Below are 20,534 nucleotides of genomic sequence, written 5' to 3'. Positions count from 1 at the left end.
AAAGTGTCAAAAATGTCAAAAAATTAGTTTGGTAAGTGCTAAAAACGTAGGTGCAAAATTACAAATTAGGGCCTATGAAAAAAAAAATAAAAAAATAAATTTCTTATGTTAGGTAAGGATATTTTGGTCATTTTAATTTGATTTGATACCATAAATAAATATTAAACTAAAAAGTAAAAAGTCAACTTTTTACCAACTTCTCAAATCACTTTCTAAAAAATTAAAAAATTTAATAAAAAATCAAAAACTAACTTTTTACCAACTTTTCAAATCAGTTTTTATCTTCTAATGTTTTGTAGGGGAAGAAAACCTTTCGGTGTACCATGCCACTTTAAGCAAGGTTGGTGAACCTCAATTTATTGAGTTATAAAAGTCATATAAAATTAATATGGAGTAGGACTTGAACTGCATTGGTGAGGCATGTGGCGCTGAACTTAGAAAATTTTGACCACGTGAGTTTTTGTCTAGAAAATAAAAAAGTCAAAATATTAAAAAGCAAGTCAATATATATATATATATATATTAGTTTTTCACGTTTTTTATGCATTAAAAAAAAAAACTACATTAGAAAGTCAATTTCAAAAACGAGACCTCAAACTTGCAACAAGTTGAGGCTTATTTTAGCAAGACGGTAAAAAGAAATTTTTTGACTTTTAATTAAGTTTTTAATTTTTTTAGACAAATGATTTGGAATGTTAGTAAAAAGTGACTTTTGACTTTTTTTGATTAATATTTGTTTATAATGTCAAATCATAATAAAATGACTAAACTACCCCCATTTAGTTTAAAATATTTATAACTTCACTTCTGTAACACATTTTGATCTATGAGGAATATAATTGTAATTTCACTATTGACTAAAAAATCAACTTTTCAAATAAAAAAAATTAAAAAATCAACTTTTAACTTTTATTATAAACCAAAAAAAGTGACTAAAACTAATTTTTCAAAACAAACCTTTTGAAAACTTAGATATAAATTTGCGTTTTAGTTTATATCTAAACCTTTTGACTCTATTGACAAAATCTGACATTTGGCAAGATGAAAAGAAGTTATTTTTTTGCTCTTTTTTTAATATTATTACATCACTAGATAAATAGATAAATTAATCATATTATCCTCATGTAATAGTGTAAAATTATAACTTTACCATCACAAGACAGTATTTTGGTGTCACATCACAGGAAGGTATTTTGGTAATTTTAGTCTTGTTTGGGATGAGTATTTGGGTTAAAATAGTTGTATAAGACAAAATATCACATCTAATCCATAATCATTTTATTTTTTTTTCTTACAAAAGTCAAAAAAATCGAAAAATCCATCCCAAATGAAACTTTTTAACCCTAAACTAAAATAACTAAAAAATTAAAAAGTTAACCCACTTCTCAGAAGAATATTTATTTCCAACCTCCTAAATGAATTTTTTGCTAAAAAAGCTTACTTTTCACTTTTTAAAAAAAATTAAAAAAAAAAAGGCCTAAATGGGTAGGCCATAACCCAACGCTCACCGGGGGGACCATAGCTTAAATTTTTGCTTGCATCTTGGGCTCCCAACCATCAATATCATTTTCAACCAATTTATTGTTATTATTATTACATTTTGTTTGGTTTCGAGTCTTGTCACAACCCCAAACCGCCCCTAGTAGTTTGGTGTCGTGATGGCCAGTAATCCGTAATTACCGAAGGCCAACTTTCAAAAACTTAACACAATCAGAGTATAGATATAGGGGGCTCACAAATGCGGAAGCAATAAATCAAATACAAGTGGTCCATAAGAGCTGTGCATAGATCAAATGAAATGTCATTCATCCTATAATTAAGTCCACAAGTTGAATACAGCAAGGTAAAAGATGGATTACATCTTGATCAAAAGGCTTCTCGAGCCGACATATACAAAATACAGCAAATACAAGCCAAGAAGCATGATTTTCAAGATTTGCCGACATAAACGCAAAATAAAGCCGACATAAGCACGGATCCAAACAAGCTTTCAAAACAGTCTAGGCGTCGCCGACGTCCTGCTCATCACCTACATATATATAGAGAGGGTGAGCTTGGATACTCAGTGAATGGTACTAGAAATAAAGGTTTTGCATGAATATAGCCGAAGTCTTTCAAAACAAAACTCGTCAAAACTTTATCGAACAAGGGATGAACCGTATTCATCAATCAAGTATTACAACATCGGCGAAGCAAGGGATGAACCGTATTCATCAATCAAGTATTACAACATCGGCGAAGCAAGGGATGAACCGTATTCATCAATCAAGTATTACAACATCGGCGAAGCAAGGGATGAACCGTATTCATCAATCAAGTATTACAATATCGGCGAAGCAAGGGATGAACCGTATTCATCAATCAAGTATTACAAGTATCAAGGGCTGTACGATCCGTAATCGTTTAGTCAAAGGTACTGCGAAAGTTTATAGTCCTCCAGCACAAGGGACTTGTGTTACTTAGGCCCGTAGCCCGATTTAACAAGGACCGTATCCTTTTACACTTAGTACTGCGAAAGTTTAAAGTCCTTCAGTACAAGGGACTTGTGTTACTTAGGCCCGTAGCCCGATTTAACAAGGACCGTATCCTTTTCAAAGATGGCATCAAAACAAGGATTATACTTGTCATATCAAAACAAGAGCTATTCATTCATGCTTAACAAAACACTTTTGCCAAAACAAAGCAAGCAAGATTTATCAAAACAAGTATAACATAGCTTTATCAATAATACCACTCACATAGTTCTCCTCGGGTGTAGGCTCAAAGCGAAGATCAAGGTCCTACAAATCACATGGTAGTCACATCTCAAAACAAGTTTCATAAGCGTGCAAATGATCTCGGCATTCTTGCCAGATACAAGTCGATAACAAAGCAAAACAAGCTGGGAGTCTAAACACTGCTCCCATCTCATGGAAACACACTGGGCACCGTCTAGGATTAGGCCGAGGTCCCATCAAACAAAGTCGGGAAAAACCTGGGTTTCCCTTTGGAGAATATGAAGAACATGATCATTTGGAAGATGGATGCAAGTTCACAACTTGTTACAAAAATCTGAGTTTTATGCCAAGAGTTCAAAACATGGACCTGGGTACTCACGCAAGAAGGTCATGCAAGATCAAACACAAAACATGATTTTCGTTCCAAACTTTCGGATCAAAATGAGACTTTCTTCAAGAACACATGAAAAACCATTTTCTCGTTTCAAAACCAACTTCAAAACGGTGCATGACATGCAAAACAGATTCGATCATGCAATGCAGCTAGATGATCAACAACAATAATCAAAGTAGATCAAGATTCAAACCTCAAAACTCGAATCCCACGGTTCAAACCACGAAGATCAAGCTTGGAAGACTTACTCTCACTCAAGAACTACTCTTCCTTCACTCTAGAGCTTCTCTCTCTAAGGGTAAAGATTTGAGGCATGAAAATGATGTGTTTCAAGGTCTGCCGGTTGTCTTAACAATCAGCTCGGACACGTGGCGCTACCGGGTTGGTTCAGCTCAAAAAGGTGATTGATTGATAAGACAAGTCTCTGACAAAGCGTATGCAGCAAGCTCGGTACAACACATCGGCAATGAACGACATCGGCTCGAATCAAGGATAAGGCAACGGGGTAACAAAACATCGGTTAGGGAGGACGACGCTTGACTAAGCTGTGCCACACCTTGGCCAGGGTGTGCCACATCTCGCACTACAACAAAAGTAACCTATGGTGACGAAAACTAGTGATGAAAATAAATTTCGTCACTAAATAAGAATAATTCGTGAGGAATGTACAAATTTTGTCACATATATTAAAAAAATAAAAATAATAGGTGACGAAATTTATTTCCGTCAATAAATACTTCCCTTTAGGTGAGAAAAAATTAAGTTTCGTCACCAAAAAGTTTCCCGCTAATTTTTGTGGGTGGCGCTAAAAATTTTGGACTTTTGGTGAGAAAAAAATTTGTCACTAATTATAAATTTATTTGTGAGGAATATATTTTCGTCACCAATAATTTTTAATATTTTTGAGACCAATTGGTGAGGAAATAATGTTGTCACTAATTTTGGTGGGAAAATTTTGATGTATTGAGTGGTAATGAAAAAAAATAAGGTATTAATTTTCTAACCAATTTTTTGTTTATCATCTCTCTCTCTATCTCTCAAAACACACGCACGTTACCTCTTTGTCATCGATCTTTGCCCTCACGACTCCACCTTCAACACCTACACTACCGTTGGCCCTTATTGTATACACAGGACTCCACTCTCTGCATCAAACTCGGGTTCTTTTTTCTCTATTTTTTTTTTCTTATATTGCATCAATTTAATTGAGTTGTTTCAAAAATTTTATGGGTTTTCAATCTTCACAATTTTTTTAGCTTATAATCTAGCTTTGTTGTTGATTTGGTAAATATATTAGTGAATAAAACAAATTTCATCACTAAATAAGAATAATCCATGAAGAATTATAAATTTTGTCACGTATAATAAAAAAATAAAAATAATAGGTGACAAAATTTATTTTCGTCAATAGATACTTCCTTTTAGGTGAGAAAAAAATTAAGTTTCGTCACCGAAACTTTTCCTACTAATTTTTTTGGATGGTGCCAAAATTTTGACACTTTTGGTGAGGAAAAAAATCGTCACAAATTATAAACTAATTTATGAGGAATATATTTTCGTCGCCAATAATTTTAAATATATATATTTTTTAGAAACTTGATGTTAAATATTTTAAGACCATTTGGTGAGGAATATATTTTTTTTATTGATAAATTTTAATATTTTAAGACCTTTTAATGAGAAAATTATTTTATCACTAATTTTAAAGAGAAAATTTTGCTATATTGAACGGTAATGAAAAAAAATAGACTACAATTTTCCACCCCTTTTTATTTTTGTGTTTATTAGTTTTTCTCTCATTTGTCTCTCTCTCTATGAAAACAAAACACGGGTTAGAGCAACTCCAAAGGATTGTCACTCCAATGGGCTAGCCAAAGGGCTTCCTATTTTACATCTTGCCTTCTCCACTGGCTTCAATTGGAGAGTGATTGAAGGCTCACCAAACTGTCTCTCCCGCGAAATGGATCTGCTCCTTCAGCACAAAATCGATCTTCTCCTTCAGCGTTGTCTGCAACTCCCTCCATCTGACCTCTTCCTCAAGGTATGGATCCTTCTATCTCTCTGTCTTCCCCTTTTTTTCAACTCATAAACCCCCTATCTCCGAGAAAAGCAATCTGCAACCCTAGAGGCATCCAATCTGATTAAAAATTCCGTATTTAATCTCATATTTGAGACCAAAAAAGAAGAAGAGCAGGCGAAGCTCTAAACCCATATTCAAATCTATTTTCTTACTCTCTTCAGTCAATTCCACTTTATGGTCGATTCATGTATTTGGTAAGAACGCATTAGACTTTGATTTGATCATATTGTTATAGTTGATTTTGGGTCATTAATATCTCGATTTGTTCTTTTGTTGAGTTATTCTTTGGTTTTCACATTTTGTATGCAATATCTGATGTTATCCACTATTGGGTGTTTGTGATTTATTAGTATTTTGTGAAATTGCTTCGTGGGTATTGAATATTTGTCTTTTTTGGGTACTCTTGTGATGTGGGTATGTGATAATTTATCATGATTGCTAAAATTTTGTCATGTCAACTGAGGAGATTTATTGTTTTTATCAGAAAGGTGTATTGAAATGCATGGTTTTATTGATGATTTGTAGAAAGATTTCAACAATAATGTTGGTTAGATCTCTTTTTATTTTGAAAGTAGATCTCTGTAGTTCTCTTGTTTTAGGATGCTTTATGCCGTATGGAGACCCTACCCAAAATATGTGGGTTTCCCCAATTTTTCTATCCATCAGGTCAGTAGGTGATCTAATTTAATTCTCCATCGGGGAATGGGTCAGGGATGGGTAGTCCCCAAAAATATTGTCTCTTGACATGTATACTCTCTCTATATATATATATATATATATATGTTCATATGTGCATTTACATACCGTCCTACCAATAACTCCACAGCTGTTCCATATTGTAATCTAGATGAACTAAGTTTAAATATTATAGTGTCATATTGGTTATTTATAGACCTGCAACTGAGATGGGCCTTGGACAATGCCCCTTTTTTTGTATTTGGAAAAGAGAGGGAGAAGAAAATAAGAGAAAGAAAAAGAATGTGGTTGACTTTTCCAACTAAAATTGCTCCCAGAAGAAATACATTTATTGACAGGAATAGATTGTTGTGCTGAGATGAGAATGGTGCTTATGTAGATTAATAGATTCAAAAAGTTATTAATGGTTGATCCCTACGATTTCAATGTGGATTGCAATTCATTTATTTTCAAAACCATGGTTTCTTTAACTTCAAGCCTACTGCCTCTTTCACTTGATTTATATTCAGTTTATGTTTGACTGAAGGGCTTTCCATAGTTACACAGCTTTTGTGCTACATCTGTTTCGGTTGTGTTTGCTTAGCTCCTGCTTTTCTGGTCTCCTATTTCATAATTTAATTGAGGTTCACTCTGCCATTCCAGCCTCTTTTTTGTTTCAAGTTGAAGTTGTTTACGGGTTGTTGTTTGCAATATTGTAATTAAAGGAATATGCTAACCTTGAAAATATGCCATTCCAACCTCTGTTTTGCTTCAAGCCTGTTGTTTTTTTGTTGTTTGCAATAAATAGGCATTAGCATGACCCTTGAATTATTTGTGTAAGATTGATTAGTTTATATATATATATATATATATATCTTTTTTGCTTATTTTAATTATGGGTGAATGTAGACTATTGACACTTTTGATTTGTTGGGGACAAACACGCCTAACTATAATTGGTGGGTGGTGTTGATCTAGAGTTTTGGTGCAATGAGGAGCCAAAGATTAGCTCATTCAACAGTGATTTTGATATGCCCCATAAACAGCTGTAAGTACTCAATTGTTGTTTTCGAATCTTTTTGAATAATTTACGGCTGTAAGTACTCAACACTAAAGAATGTATTTAGCGTCAAACACTAAGAATGATTAGAATTTTTTGCTTATTTTAATTATGGGTCAAGAGTACTGGAATTGCTTCAAGGGGGCTGAGTTCTTTCTTGCCTATGTCGGTCACCGAGACAAATAATACAATCTACCCATCTGGGTTCCCTATGCAAGAATTCAAGCCAAGCCTTAATTTTTCACTAGATGGGTTTGAAAATGGGTATGGAAGTTTGCAAGGGGTTCAAGAGACTGGTAGTAGTGCAAGGCTGTTCTTCCCATTTGAGACTTGAAGCAGACACCAAACACAGCTGAATTTGAGCAGAACAGAGGAGGAGAAGGAGAGGGTACTAGTGGGTATTGGACTGGGATGACAACTGGTCTTCAGCTGTTGAAGAGCATGTTGATACTTCTTTGGAGATGACAATGCGAAATGAAGTGATGAGGCTTATTGAAGACCTCAGAGTTGAGAGTTGAATGGTATTTGTTTCTAATTTAGTTCCTCTGATAAAAGATAAATAATTAAGCTATTTTCTTTTTCTTTTCCTCATTTTATATTTCTCGGCACATTAACAGGGACTATTGCTATTACTCTTTTCTTATAGAAACTAGTGATAACCTCATTGTAAATGAACGACTGTTATTGAGAAAGGCCAAAGAAGAAATTTTAATTCAAATGATATGTTTAAAAATGTGCTGACTTTTTGTTCTTTCAATGATCACTATGTTTTGATAATGATATGAATTATGTTGTTAACATTTAGATAAATATTAGAAACTTTGTAATGTCAACATTATTCTGCCAATGGACTGTTACAGGGCATTTTTTTTAGATACAGGCAAATGCACAAGAGAGTGAACATTAGAGTAGTAAAGCATTGGTGTGGTGTAGGCAGATCTTGACAGGGCTTATGCATAGATTATATATAACTTTGGTTGCGAACATTAAAAAAAATAAAAAAGGGTCAAGTTGGGTTGGGGAAAGTTCAAACCCAATAGGGGATGGGGATGGTAGTACCCATGAGCGATGGGGGATGGGGGATAGGGAAAAATAATTATAGGGGAATGGGAAGGGGAAATTAATATCTGCCCCATTGCCCTCCATTGCCATCCCTACAATGCACATTTTCCTCTACATAATGTAAAACATCAAAGTCCTGACCAAAATTATGCATCCGAATTTAAAAGAGTGTCAATATACTATTTACAGCCGTCTGAAAGAGACTTATCAAAGGCATCTAATTTAATGAAAGTAAAAAAACTCCTCACAATGGGGACTGAATGCCTTTCCTTGAAGAAATTACAATTCACATCTCTTCTTTTGTGTTGATAAATTATAATTATTGAAGAACTTCCTTTGTATTGTTGTTTTTTTTTTTTTAATTCTTTATTGTTTTCTTTTATTTTTCCCATCCTTTCCCCTTCCAGATGGTTCCACAAAATTCACATGTTGGTAAATATTCACATGCTATACTTTTTATAAAATAAATTAAATATTAGTTAAAATAAAGAGTATGGTTGGAACACACAATAGTTAAACTAATTAGGTAAAATAAAGAGTGTACTTTTTTTGTACTTTAGCTAGTAAAAAATAAAGAGTGTGGTTGGAGTTGCTCTTAGCCCCTTGTCCTCCTTCTCAGCGTGTTCTTCTCCAGCGCCGCCGCCAACATCGACGTCGCCCGTTCTCCTTCTTCGGTGGCGCCACCGATGTCGTATCTCCGAGCTGGTTCGCCCGTCTCCTTTAGTGTCGTGTTTTCTGTTCCATCAACACCTCTTATTATTCGACTTCTCTGTTTTGTATATTCAGGTATGGGTCCTCTCTCTCTCTCTCTCTCTCTCTCTCTCTCTCTCTCACACTTAATTTTTCTATTTTTCTATCTCTGTTTTCCTTAATTTTGTAGAATTAATGTTTTCCCTAATTTTCGAAACTAATGAGACATGCAGTGTCCTATATGTGATTTGTTGGGACTGTATTTTGCATTTAAAGGTTGTGATTTCTTCGGATTGAATGGTGGAGACATGATTCATTTGATTGTTAATGTTCATCCGTGGTAGGCAGGTAGACAATTACTTATTTGCTTGGTTGTTTTATGTGCATTCGACAAATGACTACCCAGTTCTACATAGATTCATGGATATCACTTCAATCTCTTTGAAAACAGAGGGATTATTTAGAGTTAATCAATGCATGTTAATATGCATAGGTTTTACCAAAAATGGATCTTTTAGCATGTTAAACACTCAAAATTCACCTTCAAATTCAATATAAGATCCCTTAATCATAGGCTATTAACTTTACTGGTTCAATTTTTGGCATAGAACACTGTTATATTTCTAAATTGCCAGGAATTTCACTGAACTTTGGCAATATTGTCAAAACAGTGATAACCACCTAGGTCATAAACATAATAAACCTATTGACCAGTGTGAATGTGTGGTACAAATAATAGTTGAGGGAAGTGTTTCTCTATTGCAACCCTGCTTTCTTTTATTAGGAATAATGAACTTCTGCATCTTTTCATTCAATCCAGAGGATATCCATTGGATACATTGTCGCAGCTTTGTGTGAGATATGGCTTCTATGTCAAAGGTGGAGGGGAGTAGGTTTTTTCAGGAGACATTATTGGCCATGGTTAGTTACTATATCTGGTATCATTTTACATTCTGTAATGCTCAAGGCTTGTGCATAATATTTGAAAAGTTGGAGTTATTTACTTGAAAACTTTAATTTCATTTCTTTTGTTTCCTTTTATGGGTTGAAATATTGGGTTTCGTTGGATATTTAACTGTCTTTAATATATTTTACTAAACATTTAGATTCATATTTCAAAACTTTTATGAGACATGAAAGAGTAGTTAACACATTTGATAATTGTTACTTAGAACGTATTTTTCTTTACTATAAATTTCTTCATTTCATCCCTTGTTCTTTTTTTTTTCTTTTTTTTTTTGAATATAAATTTCAAGTTTGGGTCGGTGAGGCCCATTTTGGGTTGTATCTAACCATTGACCAGAGCTTGTGCATAGTGGCATACGTACATGATACATCCCCCATTTTCTTCGTATTAATGACCTTCTACTGGCTACTTAGTTGAAGTCCCATGTCCCATTATGTGCCACACACGTACATGATACACTCTCATTTTTCTTCATATTAATGACCACCTACTGGATGCTTAGTTAAAGTCCCATGTCCCATTATGTGTCACATCAGTCATGTTGCCCATTTTGTTTGGGAGTGGCCATGGCTACCTGTACTTGATGAAGAATCCAAAATGCTTACTATGCTGCTAGCTTAATTTGTTTCTTCTTAACCAGCTTGAAGATTTTGAGCCAAAATGACGAATGTCTCCTTGTTGAGTTTTTTCTTTATTTTTGCAATGTGTTGAGGGTTGGCATTTGTCAAAATGATAGAGCATTGGAGCCGATGTGAACCAAAAACTATTCAGGGGTTTCGCGACAACAGCAGCAGTGAGGGAGGGCCACCTTGAGATTTTGGAGATCTTAGTTAAAGCTGGTGCTTCTCAGCCAGCTTGTGAGGAGGCATTGTTAGAGGCAAGTTATCATGGTCGTGCAAGGCATGTGGAGTTGCTCATGGGATCTGACCTGATTCGTCCTCATATTGCAGTGCATTCTCTTGTCACTGCATGCTACAGAGGGTTCATGGATGTGGTAGATGCTCTCATTAAGGTAAAAAAATCATATTCACTTACTCAAATGGGCTGTCCAGCAGCAATTTTCATAAAATTTACATACTAAAAACATTGTAGCAAAATAACCAATGACTAGTGTTACATTAGGTTTATCATCCAATCACATCAACTAATTTATAAGAGACAAACATTATAGTCATTTCAATCATTAGGTTATCTTTGGTTTCCCTTAGCTTCACCATGGTCCTTCTGAGTATTGCTTTCTTTCCCGTTAGTCATGTCATTTGAGTTAAATACAACAGTTGCAGCTTCTCTTCTCCGTAACACAAAGAATATGCTTACCATGTGGGCTCTCTTGTAAATTGAAGTGGTTGAAATGAGATGCTTTTCACTAAATTTCTCTAGACAAACATTTTGCTACTTGTCAATTTGCTAAGGTTGAATGGTTGAATTATTCAGACAGATTCTGTGTTTTTTTCCTCAAGTAGTGTAAGAAGAGTGCCATGTGAAAATTGGAACATTTACTGCTATGTGTTTAATAGGATCTGGGGACTAGTTAATCTCTTGAATGAATCTCTCTATGCTTTATATCTTGCTAAATTAGCATGCCATTTTGATATAATAGTTGTTGCCTATTTGCAGTGTGGAGTGGATGCAAATGCCACTGATCGGGTGTTGCTTCAATCTTATAAGCCTTCTCTACACACGCGAAGTCCCAGACCATAAATTTTCAATTGAAATTTATGTGTTTTGTTTCTTAATTGTTTTATATTTGTTGAACATTTTCCAGTATATTTGCAACAGTTCTGTGAGTCATCCTTTTCTTTGATTGATTTAATATGAAAGCTTAGTTTTGCCAAGTGGTTTTTAGTTTGACTTTCTGTGGAGTGCTAGATATCTAGTGTACTAGGATGGCGGCCTCTTGGTGTCTTTAGTTAATACTTAGCTTAATTTATTTATCCATAAAAAGAAAAAAGAAAACTGTTTATTTTAACTTCTTTTGATTATATTTTTGAAGTCTATAGTTATGATATTCTATTCAATCCTTATGTTTTTACATTTTCAGTTGATGATTTTGTAATACTAAAAAACTCTTGCTAACTTTTGCATATAATAATACTCAACAGGGGTGGAGCATACTCCTCTATCAGACAAGTTAGGATTATGTAAATCTTGGTGGAATTGCTCAACACTCAAATACTGGAACAGCGGGGATTGGTCATTTGTTTGTTCTTTTGGAGTTGACCCATCTTGACTTGGTATGTTAATTGCTTTTCTTTCTCTACCTTGATCTGAGTTTTAATTTTTGTTGGGATTTAGTTTAGTTTACTCTCTCTGTTGATGTGTTGCCATAATAAATTTTTGATAAAATCTTTTCAAGGCTATGATTTACTAATATGTGTTTATATATACTGTTTAATCATGCTCCATAGGCTACAAGAAAACCAGTCTTCATATAAAGAGTGAGGATAATATTGATAAATCCAAATCCCGTAACTTGCTCTCTTTTGTTATTTCATAATTGGAGAGTGAACCAATTATGCATTTTTTTTCTTTTATTTATTTATTTTTAATTTCAAATTAGTTGGATTATGAATTAATGGAGTCGAGTAAAGTTGAGTTCTTGTTTGCCAGAAGCTAAATTAAAAAAATTACACTGTGTTTAAAGTGATTTGGTGAGAAATGAAGAGAGAGAGGGGGGGGGGGGACTCTTTTTTATGTTTGGTTTATAATTTTGGATTTGTTGGTTCTATATATATTTGGTTTTATGACTTTAAAATATCTGGCCATACATTGAAGATTTTCATTTTGGATTTATTGATTCTATGTATATGTCATATTTGTATATGGTAATACAAATATTTTATATTAGTAACAATCAATGCCATTATTCATTTTCTATTGATGCAAGGGATGAAGAGTCAGTGTGATGAGAAATTGTCCGATTTTGTCTTTTGTAAGACAAGAACAGTCTCTACAAAAATAGTAAGTCTATTCATATGCTTCTAGTGGTTTCTGAATTAATTTGTGTTTTTATTTTTCAGGTCAGAAATTTCCTGGAGAGATGCAAAATACGGTCAAAGAATTCAAGAACTTAGCTTTTTTTCAAGGTTTTTTTTTTCATTTTTTAATATATGTAATCACAGTTAAAAACTTTTTTATTAATTCCTTTATATATACTTTTGAACATTTAACTTTCATTTATGAAATATATGACGTTATTCCATTCAATATATAGTATATAGTGTGTATTATATTCTTCAAATGCGCGTCCAAAAATAATATTGATTATTCTTCAAATATGTTGAATTCTTTTTTTTATCACAGGTTTTATTAGTTATTAATCACACTTAAAAGATGTGATCTAAATATTTTCAATCACACTTAAAAGATGTGATCTAATTGTTTTTAATCACACTTAAAAGATGTGATTTAAATATTTTTAATCACACTTAAAAGATGTGATGAAAGCATTTTTTAATGACACTTAAAAAGTGTGATTAAAAATGATCCCTTTTAATCACACTTTCAAAGACCACACTTTAATAAAACTTAAAATGTGTGATTAAAAAACATACATCACACAAAAAAAGTGTGATCTTTATCTGTATTTGTAGTAGTGTTTTTGAAACGAAGTTTGAAACATTTTATGTTTAAATGAATGGTTAATTCAGTTAAATAGAAAAAAAAAATTTCATTTTTTGTCTTCTACCCCTTTCAATTTGTGCCCTTCAATAGTTGGTGACAATGTGAAATGTTGTTTTGTAGGTGCATTGCATGTGCCTTGTTGGTAGTATACTTGGGGTTGTCATATGGCCTGTATGTTCCAGATTGGAAATTTGAGTTACTGAGATCAATTTCTATGCCGCCCACAAATGGAAGCTTTGTTTACACTGTAAGATTATGCTCTATACTCCTTAACTTTCCTGCCAACAGTCGATTTGTCAAGTTGACACTCTCTTGGAAATTTTAGGGATGTTGGTAGGGAGACACTTAATTTTTTTTTTTTTTTTTTTTTGTGTAGTTGTGTGTTTGCGTGTGTGCGTGTTTATTGTGACTTGGTTGGATGGTGAGTTTGTTGACTTTGAAGTGGAATGAATGTGTGAGCTTACTTTCATCTCCAGTCACTGCTGTTGAATTTGAATATTCCAATCTTCATGCTTTTTCAGAGCATGTGATTTATTATGGAAACCATGTTTTGTAGTGTTCAAGTCAACTTAAGACGGGAGGATGTCTATGCCATTCTTAGTGATTATAGTGATTCTCAAATATTACTGCATTAAGCATCAACTGATTTCTTTCTTCTATTTGATATTGGGACATATATAATAGCAGAATACTTGCTAATATGTGAGAAATTACACAGAAGATAATCATCCATATTACAAAAACTTGTGAAGTTTGTCATATTAGGTGACATGTTCCACAAGAGGAGATCATGGACCTGCCTGTAATGCTGCTGCAATGATAGATCGTTGTGTTCTTGGTCTTAATCATCTATATACAAAACCTGTTTGTAAAAACTTGAAGGTAACTCGATTCTGAAGGTAAAATTTTGTAAAATTCTGGTTTGCATTCTGCAATCAGTTGATTCCTATATGGTATCCCCTTCACAGGAATGCAATATTTCCAGCATTGGCCAAATTTCAGATAATTCACCGTCATGGTGTCATACTCCTTTTGATCTTGAAGGTATATTAAGGTGACCAATCTAATCCTTTCTTTTTCCTTGATGATGGTACTTCAAAACCTTTGTTCTATTATGTATCGTCTTATCATTGCTGTCTTCGTTGTTATTACATGAAAATGCAATACACTTGAGATATTGGCATTTTGAACTGGTAAGATGACGTCATTTATATTTGACTATGATTAAATGGTTCCTTAAATTGGATTAGTCATGAAAGCATATTTAGATTTATAACTTATATGATTCCGGCACATTTGTTTAATAGTTTGAGTTTAGATATGCATAAGTGACTATACTTCATAGTTTATTAAACCTTCAAGGAGTTGTAATGTGTACTGTTGACACCCTGTATTTGAAGTTCCTTGACAGCTGCTGTGACGTGCATAATTGGACTTCAGTATGGCCACATTCTTGGACAATTACAGGTAAGACATCTTTGCACCGATTGATTGTTCCCTTGTTCTCTACTTTTTAATGATGAATGGCCATATGTTCTTTACTTTTAAATGATAAATGGCCATATGTTTAATGATGACTATCCTTTTTCTCCTTATTATTTTTACTTTTTAAGAAGACAAGGTATTAGAAGGAAAAGTAAAAAATTAAGGGAAAAAATGATAATGTTAAATGGGATTTTCTGCACTACCAACATTAGAATTCTGTTTTTTTTTTTTCCTACTTGGTTGAAATTGACCTTGGGTGCTCCTGTTCGTTTGAGAAGGATGCCAGGAAATTAAAATCTGGATTTAAATCCACAAATTTATACGCTTCAAATCACCAAGATACTGATATTTGACTTTTTCTTTTCCTTTCAGGTATCCTTTTGAACAAACCTATGTACACAATCGGTTACATGCTGGTTACATTTGCATCTGCAGGAATAACATTTTCTGCTCTGTATATATTAGTGAGTTCCAAACAATAACATTAAATTGAATGGTTGAAAACTTTCAGATTGCACTTCGTGGATTTGTTGTTAATATTTGGACAACAAAAATATATTTTACTCACCTTTCCCCCCCAAAAAAAAAAGAAAAAAAGAAGAAGAAGAGGATAGAACTTGATTAAAGTAATATTCAGTAAAGACACAATTTATCTTCCATTGCCACATACTCACCTTTCCCCCCAAAAAAAAAGAGAAAAAAAGAAAAAGAAGAGCATAGAATGTAATTGAAGTAAGATTCAGTAAATACCCAATTTATCCTCCATTGCCACATGCTGTGTTTGGTTGGGGAGAAAAATGTTCCAGGGGGAAGCTTTTGAAGGAAAAAGTAAGGAAAGTTCATAAATTATAATCCTTTGTTTTTCCTTTCGTGGGCAAAATTTTAAACCTCAGGCTTGTTTGACTGATGAAGGAAAAACAACATGATTTAGATTATATGTGCTTTTTTGTTCTCTACTTTTCCTCAATTAACAGGACGACAGATGGAGTTACTAGTTAATTTAGATGATATGTGCTCCAAACTAATTGCATAGCATACCAATTGAAAGTGTCACCAGTCATCCGTGTTTTTTTTTTTTCCCCCCCTTATTTGGGTTGCCCTATGCAGGGGGATCCCTTCAAAGGACAATTTAGAGGAGATGGTATCCTATGACTCGTAGATCGCCGTTTTGGTAAGTTTCGCTTGTTTTATGTTTTATTTTTCTCATGTTGGTTAGTATATACTAGTTAAAGCACAATAGTTTCACTAATTATTAACTAAGATTTAACAAGTTTCAAAATGTATTTAATGAAAATAGATTCAATAGGGTATCCGGTTCTCCCGGTCTTTACCTGGGACAATATGTGAATAGTGTTGCAAAAAAATCAATAATGTACACACTAAACACTGAGCGCTACAAAAAGCGACTTTAGACAACAAGAATATTTACTTTTCCTATACTTATAGTTAGAAATGTGGGGCATAACAGACCGTGAGCTGTGAGGAGAACACTGAGATAACAAGTCAGTTGTCTCAATAAACAATAATAGTACAATTCAATGCAATGAAACGCTGTCCTAATTATTTGTGGCACTAAGATGAGATACAAGGCAGTTGTCTCAATAGACAATAATAGTACAACTCAATACAATGAAATGCTGTCCTAATTATTTGTGGCACTAAGATGAATCCCATAACGCAGCAAGTCCATTCTGTTTAGGACATAGGTTAAAGTAATACATATTATTCTATGTCTTTTCTTATTACCTAAACCTGCATCTATTAGGTCCTTTTATCCTTGGAAAATATAAGAACATGCCACTAGTCACAAGTGCTACAATTATAAGTCATCTTTGCACTTTGGTCATAGAAAATATCAAATTTGACTATTAATCAATAACTCCACACATAGCATTGGAACTTCTCCACTTTCTTTAAATTTCGAAGTCATAAGAGCTATATTTTATTTCGAAGGAGCATTCAAGGAATGAAAGTACACATTTCTACACCAACACCCACTTCATTCTCTTGGGGGAAAAACGAAGATTAAATCAGGTAAAGAAAAAGAGTGTTAATCAATTTTTCGAATAAAACTAGGACAACCAATACAGGCTTAGCAACAATACACAACTTCTTATCTTTCTAGTAAAACAGAGTGCAAGCGAGGTAAGACACAACAGTTTCACATTTAACAAGTTTTAATGTATTTAATGAAAATAGATTCATTAGTTACTTTTTACTTAGCATGACCCTTGTTAAAATACACACTAACCAAAGAAGAGACAAAACTATGTGTTTACTTTTTTGTGTATTTTTCTAGGCAGTGTTGGAGTTGCTTTAAGTTAGTGATGTGATTAATAGGAGCTTTCCATGTACAAAGGAACTTCTGGTTGTTAAGCTAGACTCATTGTGTACACAATTTGTATTGACATGGACAGAGAGGTCTGTACAATGTAATTGATAATATGTTAATATTTTTCTTGTTTATTTTCTTTGCAGATTGGTTTTTGATGACGTTTGGAAGCATACTTGCAAATCAAGATCAAGTGTTGAAATTTTTTTTTTCCTGAACTAATACTTAGTTGCAAACTAAGATTGAGTGTTGATTTTTTTTGTGGACGACACGGTAGTTTATTTTGGGATTTGCTTTGATGGGTTTTTTTGTTATACTTAATGGATTATTATTAAAGTTGTTTGATGGATATATTTTGATTTATAATATAAATTGTTTAGTGATTTTTTTTGTGAAGTGGTGTATAATAGCTAGTGGATTTCCTAGTACAATTAAAAGGATATTGGGATATGAGCAGGGATATTTGTGAAATAATAATTTAAATTGAAATATAAAATATGGAACAAGTTTAGTGACAAATTTGTTGTCATTTGTACTTGTTATTGTGACAAAGTGATTATTCGTCGCTAATAAACATTTTGTGATAAAATTTATTGCAACTTATATATGGAAGTTTTCACTGATTTTGATGTTTGGTGACTAAAAATTTCGTCGCGTATATATATATTTGCGACAAAATATATTTCGTCACCCATGTATGACTTTTGGAGACGAAAAATTTCGTCAATTTTACATCTTATTGTGACGAAATTATTTCCTCATCAATGATCAACATGCGTGACAAATTTATTCGTCAACTAAAGTTATAAATATGGTACTGAATGACTATTTGGTGACGAAAATGAGAATTTTTGGCGACAAAATATTGTTTTATTGGTGACAAAATTATGACTTTTGAAGACGAAAAATTTCGTCATCTTTACATCTTATTGTGACGAAATTATTTCCTCTTCAATGATCAACATGCGTGACAAATTTATTCGTCAACTAAAGTTATAAATATGGTATTGAAAAACTATTTGGTGACGAAAATGAGAATTTTTGGCGACAAAATGTTGTTTTATTGGTGACAAAAAATTTCGCCGCTGAAGTAATTTCATTGGTGACGAAATTATTTTTCGTCACGTTGGTTTTTAGTGACAAACATTCAATGACGAAACCGGTGACGAAAATATTTCCTCACAAATATCTATAGTGACGAAATTAGCTCTTTGAAGACAAAAAAATTTCGTCACTCAAGGCCCAACTTGTTGTAGTGTCGGCCTAGGCCATACCTGCCCAAGGACAAGGTTCACGAAGTGCGAAACATCTCGGCAATAAATGCCCGAGGTGAAGATGGGGGTCGACCAAGGTCTCGAAACAGTTCTAAGTACAAGGATTCAAAGGCGAACTAAGCTCAAGACGACCTCGGCCACACACACCAAGCAAGGATCAAAATCATGCAAGCAACTTTAAGCGAATCAAGACAAGACAAAACCTTCAAAACAATATAACAAAGCAAGTTCATGCATGAATGTATGCAAGTATGACAAGAGTAAGATGAGGGTTGTTACAAGTCTTAAATACTATTTTTGAGTATTTGAATTTTTAATATTTTTAATGATTTTTTTATTATATTTTGGTTCATTTTTTTTAATATTTTTTAATTTTTAAAATGCACTTAAACTTAAATACATTTAAGATGTAAAATATTTATAAGAAATTAAAATATAATTTAATAAATAAAAAATGTGAAAATATACACAATTTGTGTACCAACTTTTTGTATTTATCTAAATATTTTTTTTGACTCTTTTATATAGATATATATATATATATATATAGGAAATGAAATAAAATTATATTAGAAATATTAAATAATTTATTAAATTTTTATTAAATCTCTTGTATGTGTATAAGGCTCACACATATTCATGTGAAAAGCTTAATTAAAAAGTTTAATCAGTTATTTAAAATTCATGACACCTTGCAATGGGAGAATTGCTGCGCCATAAGGGCAGTACATCTTGATGTGACAAAAAAAAATTGATTGACCTTTCAAGGTCAATTGTCTCAATTTTAGGTTTCGAATGCTTGTTTTGACGAGCCATTGAAATAGTTAAAAATATTATAAAAATATTAATTATTTTTTAATATTTTTTTTTTATAAAAAGTTAAAAAAACAAACCCTAAGTCCAAAAAAAAATGTAGAAGAGGTTTGACTGTTTTTTTTTTTTTTTTTGAAAGAAAATGTAATAATTTAATCGCGCCAGCGTAAATTAGATAATCTTTATAAAATTAATTAAAACTAAAATCAAATTAGGTGGATGTGTTCAAAATTCCTTTGCCTAAATGTCAACTAAACCAATCAAAGACGAAATTGAATACATAAATTAAAAACAATAAACTGTAACAATTTTAATATGTAATTAATTAACTAATAAATCATGATTAAGAAGGCTTAATGAGTAATTAAGATAAGATCTTGAGTTAATTGCATGTGTCATGTGTTATTTGTGTTTATATTTGTCTGCTGTAGGAATATCTATCGAAAATTCTGTTTGAATTTGTGAATTGAAAGTCTTATCAGCCACCGAACACGAAATTGACTAGGCCAACGTGTGAATTATAATTTTTTAAGTTTTATGGCAAGTTTAATTGGATTTCGATTTGGACCAAATAATTAAAATAATTATTGTTTAGTGGGATTAATTACCCTTAAACACAATTAATTAGCCTAAGTTAAACCAAGCCTATATAAGGCCACTTCTAATGCATTTTACACATTTCTTCATTAGTTTGAGCTCTTTAAACGTGGAGAGAAGGAGAGAGATTGAGATCAACAAGAGGGAATTGAGGAAGACTTGGTGAGATTAGAAGGAATTTGATAGAATTGGCTTGAAAACTCAAGGGATTTGTTATATAGAGCCTAATTGACGAATAGGAAATTCAACTCTTAAATTATGAATTTGAGTCACTTAGTGCAAGAAATTTAGAAAATTATAAGAATGATCATAAGATTCAAGATAAGAATGTAGGATTGAGTATGATCCATGCATGCATGCATAGTTCATCAAGTTTTGAATTTATTCTCTAAGAATTCTTACATGCATGGGCATATACTTGCATGATTTTGAAGATTTTGTTGGAACAAGCTTTTGTGTACAATAAATAAATTGAAACAAAAACAAACAAATAAAATAAATAACGTACCAAATTTATTTTATTAAACCGAATGAATATTTAAAGACCAAGTCGAGTGTGTGACACTCTGTCCTGAAGACAGATTCACCCCGCTACGGTGCTTACGGTTATGTGGCGTTTATCTCCCAGAATACAATGATCTTCACAAATTTGTAGTAGCACTCCAAACAAATTTGTCTGGCAAACTAGAACCTTGTGTTCTATACTCTCTTTATTTATTTATTTATTTATTTTCTAAAACTAGAATGAAGAATAAAACAAATGC

General features: G+C 32.7%; 1 protein-coding gene across 5 annotated transcripts; it reads left to right on the top strand.

Annotated features, from left to right (window-relative positions):
• Nucleotides 1-4,912: 4,912 nt before the first annotated feature.
• Nucleotides 4,913-17,476, top strand: LOC114316488 (uncharacterized). Of its 5 annotated transcripts, none has more exons than XR_014350374.1 (11): nt 4,913-5,152; nt 6,845-6,914; nt 8,608-8,774; nt 9,499-9,599; nt 13,390-13,516; nt 14,035-14,151; nt 14,238-14,313; nt 14,670-14,736; nt 15,127-15,218; nt 15,862-15,925; nt 17,233-17,476. XR_014350374.1 is itself a non-coding variant. In XM_082905362.1 (10 exons), exons 1-9 carry the CDS (start codon nt 5,072-5,074, stop codon nt 15,904-15,906), a joined length of 861 nt encoding a protein of 286 aa, XP_082761488.1. In that variant the 5' UTR covers nt 4,913-5,071; the 3' UTR covers nt 15,907-15,925; nt 17,233-17,476. The 5 variants fall into 5 exon arrangements, 2 of the variants coding, with proteins under 2 accessions (XP_082761488.1, XP_082761489.1); XR_014350373.1 differs by having other exon boundaries at nt 14,238-14,323; XM_082905362.1 differs by lacking the exon at nt 15,127-15,218 and having other exon boundaries at nt 14,238-14,323.
• The last annotated feature ends 3,058 nt before the right edge of the window (nt 17,477-20,534 follow it).

Source organism: Camellia sinensis, chromosome 14, assembly GCF_055761805.1.
Source record: "Camellia sinensis isolate YWXY chromosome 14, ASM5576180v1, whole genome shotgun sequence".
Classification (NCBI taxonomy): Eukaryota; Viridiplantae; Streptophyta; class Magnoliopsida; order Ericales; family Theaceae; genus Camellia; species Camellia sinensis.
This window is presented reverse-complemented; position numbering and strand designations above follow the sequence as displayed.

What these genes read in the sequence shown, in the direction of transcription:
- LOC114316488 (XM_082905362.1), top strand. Translation starts at nt 5,072, where the DNA reads ATGGATCTGCTCCTTCAGCACAAAATCGATCTTCTCCTTCAGCGTTGT. An exon ending in CATCTGACCTCTTCCTCAAG is followed by an intron (nt 5,153 to 6,844) that starts GTATGGATCCTT and finishes GTGTTGATCTAG; the next exon opens with AGTTTTGGTGCAATGAGGAG. An exon ending in AGGAGACATTATTGGCCATG is followed by an intron (nt 9,600 to 13,389) that starts GTTAGTTACTAT and finishes GTTGTTTTGTAG; the next exon opens with GTGCATTGCATGTGCCTTGT.